This window comes from Podarcis liolepis, assembly GCF_965112155.1.
Source record: "Podarcis liolepis genome assembly, chromosome: 10".
Taxonomy (NCBI): Eukaryota; Metazoa; Chordata; class Lepidosauria; order Squamata; family Lacertidae; genus Podarcis; species Podarcis liolepis.
Window position 1 is genome coordinate 33533099 of NC_139562.1, and position 11464 is coordinate 33544562.

At 45.5% G+C, this 11464-nt stretch overlaps 1 protein-coding gene across 1 annotated transcript; it reads right to left on the bottom strand.

The window, feature by feature from the left end:
* Positions 1-525: 525 nt before the first annotated feature.
* Positions 526-11420, bottom strand: DDX47 (DEAD-box helicase 47). Its single transcript, XM_083462776.1, has 12 exons — positions 11304-11420; positions 9481-9574; positions 8130-8318; positions 6944-7015; positions 6074-6192; positions 4812-4883; positions 4587-4703; positions 3951-4097; positions 3551-3688; positions 2592-2662; positions 2257-2386; positions 526-1889 (listed from the first exon to the last, which is right to left on the bottom strand). Exons 1-12 carry the CDS (start codon positions 11352-11354, stop codon positions 1761-1763), a joined length of 1329 nt encoding a protein of 442 aa, XP_083318902.1. The 5' UTR covers positions 11355-11420; the 3' UTR covers positions 526-1760.
* Between the last annotated feature and the right edge of the window lie 44 nt (positions 11421-11464).

The following is an 11464-nucleotide window of genomic DNA, read 5'->3' on the forward strand; positions in this document are numbered from 1 at the left end:
CATTCCTTCTACTGAGGTCAGCAAAAGGAGGAGGCAGTTTAACCCTGCAAGGCAAGTTCTGCCTCTTAGGTGCTTGACTTTCTTTTCTCCTACAGAGAAGAGCTGTCATCCATTCCTACAGAGAAGCTGTTTTCTACTGGGCTGCTGCACAGGTGTTCACAAACACACACACACAAACAAAGATCCTTGCTATATATAAGTCCCCCCACCCCACCCTGCACACTCACATTTCCACCCATGATGATGAACAGGCATTGCAGATGTACCAAAGACGAAAACTGGTCTCTTCAGGTTAGGGCTGTCAGAATGCATGACTGAAAATCAAAGATGCCTGGTAAGTAGCAAGTAGAACAGAGTCCTACTACTGCTCACAGCTCTATTCTAAAAACAGGGTGTGTTCAAAATAGAAACAACTTAGAAGCACCAGATAATCAGCCAGTCCCCTGACTGGACGGATCTGCTTGAGCAATGTCACCTTTAACGTTCACAGGCTGTGAAAGAGCCACAATGAAAGAGAGACAGCTAAAGGGGAAGAAGATGGAAGGACTTTAATTAAAGCTCTCTCATTCCACCAACCTCAACACTGCAAACAGGCAGATCTCAGCAAGACAATCCACCTTGCCAAACACCTCGACTAAATCAACACTGTCTCTCAGCTTTAGTGTTCAGGCAGAATGGCCTCAGGGCTGAGATAATGAGGAAAGAAAAACCCACTTCAACAGCATTCTGCACTCACAGGCAAACAGCCAAGCATCTGCCAGACTTTCCCCTATTTGGGGGATCAGTCTTTTCTACATAACACTGGTCTGGGTTACTAGGCAGCATTGGACATAAAAGCATTCACAACTGACAGGTGCTATCACAAATACAGGTAACTTGTATCTTCGGTTCTGGGGGTTCGCGTGTATATGCAAAAATAACAGGAACCCCTGGAACTGCCCCACCCACCCCACAAGGTGGAAAGCCACTTACCCAAATTTGAGAAGGCAGTGTGAGGCTCTGGCAGGGTCCTAGAGCCCTCCGTCCTCCTTCTCTAAGTCTTGCAAGTGTTTGGCCAGCTTTGGAAAGGAGACTCAAGGGCTCTAGGACCTAGCCAGAGCTCTTGTGCTTTCTTCCCTAAGCCTAGCACCTCACTTACCCAGCTTTGAGAAAGTAACACAGAAACTCTGGGATGCTGCCAGAGCCCTAGCACTGCCTTCCCTAAGCCGAGTAAGTCCACTTTGTGAACGTGGGTGGGAAATAAATAAATGGAGAGGTTTCTGCTGCTCTCACTTATTTATTTGCCCACAAACACATGCACAAAGCTGTGATTACATAAGTAACTTTAAGACGTAAGCTTCTTTGCCTGCACATCTTGGAACCAGCACAGCATGCATTTTTTATAACTTTGTTTTTATTTTGGACAATTTTCTTATAAAATTAGGGGTGCAAATGTCTCTCTCCATTGACTTTGATAGTAGCAGCTTGAAAAGGTTCTGCCATATATCCATTTCATGTAGCTTAGGGAATCCACTGTGGCCTGCTGGTAGAAAGGAACAACTGTTGGCAACAGAAGTAACAGGCCTCCCCATAGCATTAAAAGAGATTTCCCAGGCTTGCAGGAGAATTGCTTCTGGATTACAGAAGTTTACAAAAGGTGCAAGTGGATCTGGAAACCTTTTGCTCTCTGGGATATGGTGAAAGGTCAAGTCCGATACTGGTGACTCAGAAAGCCAAGCAGCTTAAAAACGTGGAAAAATAGTTCCGGGTGTCTTCCGTTCTCAGGCTTTCCATTTCTTCCTTTTCCCACCAGCCACTTTGTTCCTGACCCCCATTGCTCCCTCGGTGTCATCCTCTTCCTTTTCCTCTTCTCGGGAACGCTTCTTCTTTTCCCCCTGCTGCCGCAACTCCTGCAAGGAAAGCCAGACAGCAAGTTGCTTGAGCATTCAAAGCATGGAGGCACAGAAGCAATCAAGAAGCTCAAGAGCTGAAAGCGTAATACCTTCAGTCACCATGCAGGGTGGCCGGTAAACATTGCACAAACAAATAGAGCCAAAACCCAGCTTGCAAGGATGCATGAGGGAACACAGCGCCCCTTATAACCAGGAATGGCCTTGTGTAGAATTAGCTAACAATACTCTCAATGCAGTACAAATCCTAATGTTTCAGCCACACCTCTGCACAATAGAACCCCAATTTGTTGCACGTGCATGTCCACAGAGAAACGGACCCACACGGGTCTGCAGAAGCGCAAACATAGCCTTAAGTTCAGCCTACCATCCGAGCAAATCGCTGTGCTTCAGCCACACGTTCGGTCAGCATCATGACCTCCTCCTCTTGCGTGGGGAAGGCAGGCAGCTTCTTTCCTATCAGGTGCTCGATGCGCTGGAAGAGCTCCACATCATACCTGGGGGAAGTAAGACAAAATTCTCTCATCCGAATAGTTCTTCTTAACCAGTGGCCCATAAACTAGTTAAGAGCCCACCCCCTTAAAAAAAGCCTCTTCCCCCAACTCAGTTGCATTTTACACTTCAGAAAGCTGCTTCCCCACTCATTCAGAGGAGAGGAGTAAAGGTTGCGGCCCAGCGGAAGGAGCAGAGGGCACGACTTACTGTGTGACAAACGTGATGGATTTTCCAGAGCGCCCAGCGCGAGCCGTTCTCCCCACACGATGAATGTAATCCTGAAAGGGATCCAGAATAAGCCACAGAACGCAAGGCAAAGCAAGGCAAAACACCATTTAAAAAGAAAGTGTAATCCGAAGCAGTTATGCAAGAGACCCCACAATGCTCACTAGACGCAGCTCCTTTTGGATAGGTATTCTGTATGTTTCAAGAGTGTCTAAGGAGGTGAAAAAGACGGGCTTGACCACGTGGCTGTAGCCATCCGCCTCCTCATACAGTTGCAGGCATTGTATCTTCACAATAATATTTTTTACTTTTAGATTCTATAGCACTCCGTAGAAAGGCTTCACAGGCAGTTTAATAATATAGCAACCATAGGCAACATCCATGAAACAAGTTTGTAAACCTGCATTCATAAAGCGTCGCAGAAGACAAATATGAAACCCAGCAATTCTCTGAATTAAAATGAACAATTCAGATTAAAGCTCTGAATGGATTACTTTGAAGGCCAGTAAAGAAAGGAGACAAGCAAAGCTTCCTGGGCAGGCAGTTCTGCAAATGGGGCAATGCACCAAGCAAAACAAAGGCGGCACTCCTAGCCACAACTCTTCATCCAAGAATCAAGCAGCACAGACCTATGCCAGAACACCCTCAAGTTGCAAGTCTGAGCCTTCCAAGGAGTGTAGTCACATCTAGAGCAGGACCAGCTCTCTGAGCTAAAGACCCATCTAACCCCCATTGTCTTATTGGTGCATTAATTGTTCCCCATCCTTTCAACGCTCAGCTTTTTGAGGGCTCACATGGAGGTGGGGGTTTTATTCCATCGCTATGGAATCCTATGTTGCAACTATGGAAGAAGAGGGTCATCTCTTTCTGCAAACTCCACTAGGACATCTCAGACTACGGGCTGCACAACTGTAACCCAGCACCCTGCCTTCGTAACTCACCTTGGAATGGGTAGGAATGTCAAAGTTCACGACAACATCCACATGGGGGATGTCCAGGCCTCTGCTGGCAACATCGGTAGCCAGCAGAATGGAACGTGTTTTAGCCTTGAACTTGTTCAGCGACCCTAATCGCTTATTCTGCGGGGAGTGAGAGAGAGAAAGGGCAAGTGAACATGCTTTAGATTTTTCCAGCGTGGAAAAGCGAAATGAGACAGGTTTTGTGAATCGTTCCGCCGTTACAGTCTGTTCTTCTACAGAAATGAAAGTCTGTAAAAGATAAGCTAACAAAAGGGAAAGCAAGCTTGGTGACACATACAAATCATATTTGCCCTTAAAATATGTTCATTATTTCAGTGTGGTATTCCAGAAATGAATACTTTGCGTTCAGGTCAGCCTGTACCTGGCTCATCTGACCGTGGAGAGGGATGGCAGTGAAGCCCAGGTTTCGAAGGAGGAGGGCTGTCCTCTGAGTGTTGTTGCAGGTGCTGCAGAATATCATGAAGGAGTTTCCAGCAAGTTCATTCAGAATATAGACCAGGTAGCTGTCCTAAAAAGAGGGAAAAAAGAAATTGAAATCAGAAAGGAAACTAATGGAGATTAGGTGAAAGGAAAACACATTAAAAAAGCACAAAGGGACAGAGAAAATCCTAGTGGAGTAAGCAACAACAGTCAGGAAATAAGTTAAAGGAAAATAAATTCAGTGGTGCCTCGCAAGACAAAAATAATCCGTTCTGTGATTCTCTTCATCTAGCGGTTTTTTCGTCTTGTGAAGCAAGCCCATTGACGGATTAGCGGATTAGCGCTATTAGCGGCTTATCTGCTGATCGGATCAGCTGATAAGCGGGTTAGCGGCTTAGAAAAAGGGGGGGAAGGAAAAAAAACCCTGCAGGCATTGTCGTCTTGCGAAGCAAGCCCATAGGAAATTCGTCTAGCGAAGCACCTCCAAAACGGAAAACTCTTTCGTCTAGCGAGTTTTCCATCTTGCGAGGCATTCGTCTTGCGGGGCACCACTGTAGCTGAAAAAAATAAATGTTACCTTGAACTTGGAAGGGATGAAGACATAGTATTGCTGCAGTTTTTCAACTGTCTGGTACTTAGTTGAAACAGCACATTTGACAGGGTCCTTAAGAGCTGCACGCTGGAGTTTTTGCACCTGAACAGAAATAAGTAATGTTTTCAGACACAAATTTAGCTGGTATGACCTGTTAATTTCTACCTCCACCTTAGCTGAACTCATGCAAAATGCCACACCTTCCCTTACCTTTTTAGTCATGGTAGCAGAAAAGAGAAATGTTTTCCTGTCTCTGGGAATGACTTTCAGGATCTTGTCTACCTGTGAAAAGAGAAGGCAAGTGACAGTGAAACAACTAGAAAGGTAATTATTGTGCATGCAGACGAATACTGCATCACTGTGGGAGTGGTATCACAATCCAGTCTGATGAAAGCAACACTGGAAGCGCCTCCTTTGAAAAACAAGGCACTCTACTGCTCCACAGAAAGGAGGGAGTGGTGCTGTTAGGGTCGAGGAGGACAGAGGCACATGGGGGAGAAAGCATCCCAATGCCTTCAGATTAGGTCTTGCTACTCGGGCTACAACTGCAGATTACTATACATGAACCGGGACAGATGAACTGGGACTCTCTGGACAGCAACTGAGCAATAGTTGATAACAAGACTACAAGTCTAGTATACAAATGCCTTGCTACATCTTAAAACCTAGTACAGTGGACCCTCCAGATACGAATTAAATTCATTCCGGGGGTCCATCCGCAACCTGAAAATCCACAGGCAGAGGCGCCGCTTCTACGCACGGCACGATTAAGCGCTTCTGCGCATGCACGCAAGGCAAAACTTGGAAATATACACTTCCGGGTTTGCTGCATTCATAACCTGAAAGTTACGTATCCAGAGCAGTACGTAACTAGAGGGTCCACCGTATCTTAAAATGTTTCAGATCCCAACAGTCAACAAGGATCTACTGGAGAGGGAAACACAGGAAGCATGACACCATACTGTCAGCTGCTAAGTGGTGAAGACAACAGAGGCTGTGTGTTCCATATTAGGGAATCACACAGAGGCAAGTCCCATTGACCTGCAGGTCCTACAGCCCATCTTGGCTGTGAACTCAGGAAGACCTGCTCTCTGCCTTGACGTTCTTCCACCTTGCCTGAGAGGGCGGGGCCAGGACTGGCTGCATCTGCAAAAGCTGCTGAACAGACCCTTGGGCTGTGGTATTGTTTAGGGTGCTTGGTTGGGTTTTGTTGCTGTTACTGAGATTACATTTTGTATCTTTATTTTTCAATCTTATTATGATTATGTGGGCACTGTTCCAATTTGGTTGTGTACTTTTTATGTCTTTTATTTATTGGTTAATGAATGTTATGTTTTTAATTCTTGTCCTGTAAGCCACCTTGCGTGTGATGATGAGGGTGATTAAAGTACACGTTAAACGGTTTTGAAAAGCGCCATCTCCATGATGTTGCAAAGGACCATTCGAAGGCGACAAGAGTTGACCGTGCTCACCTCTGTCTCAAAGTCCATGTTGAGGATCCGGTCAGCTTCATCCATAACTAAATACTTCAGAGCTCTCAAATTGAAGCCCTTTGTGTTCTCAAGGTGGTCAATAAGGCGGCCAGGTGTAGCTACAGGAGAAAACCAAACAAACTTCCAACTTTACCAAACAGAGCATTCAAAAAGAAACACTAAACACAACACACAAAGCACTATTGCCATGTATCCCCCATTCACTCGTTTGCCAAATCTCAGAGTCCCATGACTTCCTTCTGCCAAAAGCCTTTGTAAGCACAGCCACTGGAGTATGGATTAAGTCAGAACTTTATGCAGGTTTAATACGGCATGGCTAGTTGTATCCCAGTGGGGGGGGGTGTGTGGAGGGGGCTTGACGTAAATCAGGAAGTTATTTTGAGAGATTTGCTCCATGGAGGTTGCAATCAAGTCTGGTCAACCTAATACAGTTTTTCACTCTCAAGCCAGATGACAAATTCTCCAGCCCTTCCAGTCAAGCAGCATGCATCAGTTAACACTTATGAGAGAAACATTAATTTATCAGAAATGATAAATGAGGAAACTTGTGCCTCAAAGGCAAATGCTCTGCCTGAGCCATGTGGACCCTAGGATGAAGTTGGGGGAGGTGGGGAGAATTCCCATGTCTGCTCCTGTTTCAAATTAAAGTACAAGACCTGTGGCTGATGCTTAGCATTAAACTGGGAAGGTATCAGAAGTGTGAATAAAGGAGATGTTTGCTGGCCTACTGCTTTTCATGACCTCATTTATGCAGATGTAAAAGACACAGATGTGCAATAGGCCTCATTCATATGAATTATTAAGATCTCATTACAATCATTTGAATCATTGATGCTGCCTGTTTCTTACCAATTATTACATGTGGTTTCTTGGCTAGGGCCAGAGACTGCGCCATCATGTCAATTCCTCCCACAATAACAGCTTTGAGGGGAGAAATAAAAGACAAGTTAAATGAAGCCCATTGAAATTGAGCCAGTTCACAACCGCCCTCCCCATCACCTCCTTTACAAGAAAATAAAAGGCAAAATTCAGGCCCCTTATCCATTGCCAAGCTTGCTCATAGGCACGGCCTAGTATTGGAACTGGATTACTACGTTTAGATGCTACGAGGCATTCTTCAAACAAGACACCTCAACACTGACAAATACATATTATAAAAAAGAACCCTGCATTAGCTTCAGGAAGCAAGTCTTAGCCAAGCTTCCATTCTATTTCATAGGGACTAGTGTAAGCAGCTCCAACCAAAACAATCAACTGCTACATATTCAGGGGGGGGGGGGGACCTGCAAGAGGTAAATAATGAATCCAAAGCAAACAAGTTTGATGCTTAAAAGGCAATTAGATTATGAAACTGGAATAAATTGTGCAAACCAAACACTCTTCATTTGCATGGCTTACACAATTTTTTTTGGGGGGGGGGATACACATGGAGAAATATTAACGGTGAGAGTGAAATAAGACCCACCTAATTAAATCTCTCTATGCTTGCTTCTTTGTTTTTAAGAGAAACTGCCAGAAACTTCCAGTGTTAACTTTTCGATCATAAGATGGGTGTGTTTTAGCACAAACCCACCTAATTTGCAGTTCCTTCATTGATATGCAGAACAGAACACAATTAACAACGAGGTTGCGAACTTCCCCAAATTTTACAAAGCAGTTTTGGCTTCAAAAATATGTAAAAAGAAATGCAAAAGAAAAAAAAACACAAATGAGTGTTTGGGGTGACATGCTTGAAATATGTGTATTTTGGGGAAGAGCACACACAAACGAAAGTATTTTTGTATCACTTTTAAAAACAGGAAACAACAAATTTATGGATTGAATGCATGCGAAACTGAGGAGGAATGAAAATAGGCTGCTCCATCCACCTCTACTAGAGGCATACTAAGATTCACACTTTGAAGTGGGATATAGTCCCATTTCTTGAATCTGATATTTTACTATTCTTATTTTGAAAAGCATGCGACTGCTTCTTCTCCTTACAAATTCCATTTTGTTTTCTGCTAATTCTTAGCACTGCAGGAAGGCCACTCACCACTCTGGACACCAATGGAAGATCCAAGGGCCTCAAACTGCTCCGAGATCTGAAAGGCTAACTCCCGGGTCGGGGTAAGGACCAAAGCAAAGAAGCGCTGAGGTGTCTCTAGCAGTGCCTGAAGGATGGGCAATGCAAAAGCCCCCGTTTTCCCAGATCCAGTCTCTGCTAAGCCAATGATGTCACGGCCTACAAGAAAAGAGGTGTGTCACATGCAGGGCTGAAGGAATACAACAGCACAGATGGAGGAAATTCAAAAGCAGTTCTGGAAAGTAACAAGAGCAGCACTAGAACAGAAATCTTTGCACTAGTGACAGCTTGAAATCAGCTAACATAACTTAAGAAACATGAACCAATGTAATAAGCGTATTATTTGAAGATACAGAGTACAGGCCATGGAAGGGTACAAGACCCCTGTTCTAACAGCTCCTCAACCTTGGCTCTTACCAAGGGAAGGAAAAGAAGCTGGCACAGGAAGGATAGCAGCAGTGGATATCTGCACTACTAAACACTCCATGAAGAGTTTCAATAGACATTTCCCTTCTCTGTTTAATTGTCTTATTGTACAGGTAACATTTTGGAGGGCAGTTAATGAAAATGGAAGTCTCTCCTGACAAATAACATATTTGAATACACCACCGAGAAAAGTAATATTAAAGCATTTTCAACCAAGTCAGATGGGTGGGGTACAATAATAATAATAATAATAATAATAATTCAGTCATAGAATTGTAGAGTTGGAAGGGGCCCTGAGGGTTATTGAGTCCAGCCCCCTGCAATGCAGGAATCTCAACTAAAGCATCCCTGACAGATGGCCACCCAACCTCTGCTTAAAAACCTCTAAGGAAGAACAGCCAACCACGCCTCGTGGGAGCTCAACAGCTCTTACTGTCAGAAAGTTATTCCTGATGTTTAGCCGCAATCTCCATTCTTATGACTTGAACCCATTACTTCAGCTCCTCCCTTCCGGAGCAGAAGAAAAAAGCTTGCTGTATCTTGCATGTGGCAGCCCTTTGGATATTGGAAGATGTCTATCATATCTCCTCTCAGTCTCTTTTGGTTTGAACAAAATTGGCTGTCTCACTGCTTAAAAAAGCCCAGGTCCCACTTGACTTCTTGCTGATGGGGCTTCCCTACAAATGGTACAGCTCCCCTGCCAGAAGATTTGTGGAGTTGGGGAGATTGACACTTCTGCCGCAGGACAGACCAGGAAGCTGTATTGCTTCATAGACCAAGCTGAGAGGAACTCCACATGGATCCAAGTCTGTGTAATACCAGTTCTATAACACAAGAAACACAGGAGAGCCTCTTCTTATTTCTAGAAAGAGATGTCTCTTTTTCCAAGTCTCACCTTGGAGTGCAACTGGAACGGCCTCGACTTGGATCTTTGTCGGTGTCTTCCATCCCAACTGATCACAGGCTTCACACAGCACATCGGTCACTCCCTATTATTCCAAAGAGAAAAGAAACCATAATTAGCAAGGGACCCCAATCTTCAGAATCCAGCAAGTCCTGGTTCACACAACTTGATAAACCCATCTATCGTCTCCTGTCCTTTTAGCATACTGCAGCATGCCACCTATGCAAAGGGTGGCCTGCGATCTCCTCCCAGGGAAACTGCATGTTTGGGCTAAGCCATTGTTTGGTTGTTAAATGTGAACCTGACCATGGTCTTTTCAATTAGCTATAAGTATTATTTTCATCTCAAAACTTTGATAACTTGAAAACATGGGACCCTTTAAAAAAAAATAAAACAAGCAAAATAAGAAAAGGGACACAGGCCAAGCTTCTCCTCACCCAAAAAGTAAAAGGTTAAAGGACCCCTGGATGGTTAAGTCCAGTCAAAGGTGATTATGGAGTGTGACGCTGATCTCACTTCAGGCCGAGGGAGCTGGCATTTGTCCACAGACAGCTTTCCGGGTCATGTGGCCAGCATGACTAAACCGCTTCTGGTGCAACGGAACCCTGTGATGGCAACCAGAGCACACGGAAATGCCATTTACCTTCCCATCACAGCGGCACCTATTTATCTACTTGCACTGGCATGCTTTCAAACTGCTAGGTTGGCAGAAGCTGGGACAGAGCAATGGGAGATCACCCTGTTGCGCGGATTTGAACCGCTGACCTTTTGATCAGCAAGCCCAAGATGCTCAGTGGTTTAGAGTAGACCACAGCACCACCTGCTCCAAACACCTGACCTTACCTGGGTCTGCTAGTAAAGGTAAAGGGACCCCTGACTATTAGGTCCAGTCGTGACCGACTCTGGGGTTCCGGCGCTCATCTTGCTTTATTGGCCAAGGGAGCCGGTGTACAGCTTCCGGATCATGTGGCCAGCATGACTAAGCCACTTCTGGCGAACCAGAGCAGCGCACAGAAATGCCGTTTACCTTCCCACTGGAGCGGTACCTATTTATCTACTTGCACTTTGACGTGCTTTCAATCTGCTAGGTTGGCAGGAGCAGGGACCGAGCAACGGGAGCTCACCCCGTCGTGGGGATTCGAACCACCGACCTTCTGATCGGCAAGTCCTAAGCTCTGTGGTTTAACCCACAGCGCCACACACGCCCCCTACCTGGGTCTGTTGTGTCAGGGTAAAACTGAAAAATCGTATTTTAGTTCCTTAGCAGGATGGCAACACACAACCATGTAACAAAATATCTCTTTACACAGGAAACCACATTTAATCTTTCTCCTTTCGTTTTGTCCACTGCAGTGCCTTAGGGCATTGTCGGTTTCAAAGCAAGACGCAAACCCGCTAAGCAATTCTGAGAGCTGGGCTAACAGACCATAAACACGCTCACCACCAACCAAAGTATAATATAACCCCTCTAGCTTTCTCTGCACAGGCGCTTTCCCATGGTTTCAACGGGGCATTTTCTCAGTGGAGAAAGAAAGCTTGTATACGCGACTAGTGGGAAATGACTGCCACTGTACAGCACTACCTAGCTGAGCAACCCCAGCCTTTAGCACTGCGATTGCCTGGCTGGTTCCAGAAATGCTGCCCCCATCATAGCAGCTCCTCCGCAGAACTTAGCAGAGCGGGGCGGAGGGGCAGCTTCGTCTACTCCGGTGCAATGGCTGGACTTGGTTTTAAAATAAAATTCAAAAGGCAAACCGCTGGGCAAGTAAAGGATCGTCGGGAGCTAAGAGAGACAACGAGTCTTCCCCGCTCACCAGTTCTTGGAAGGTCTTCGCGGTCTCCTCGACGGCTCCTTCGCCCTCCATGCCGGCCGCCACGTTCGGTACCCACTTCGTTTTCCGGGTTGCCGCGAGGTACCCTGGGACTCGTAGTCCAAGCGCGTTCGGAACGAGCCTCTGAGCCGCAAAGATAGGAA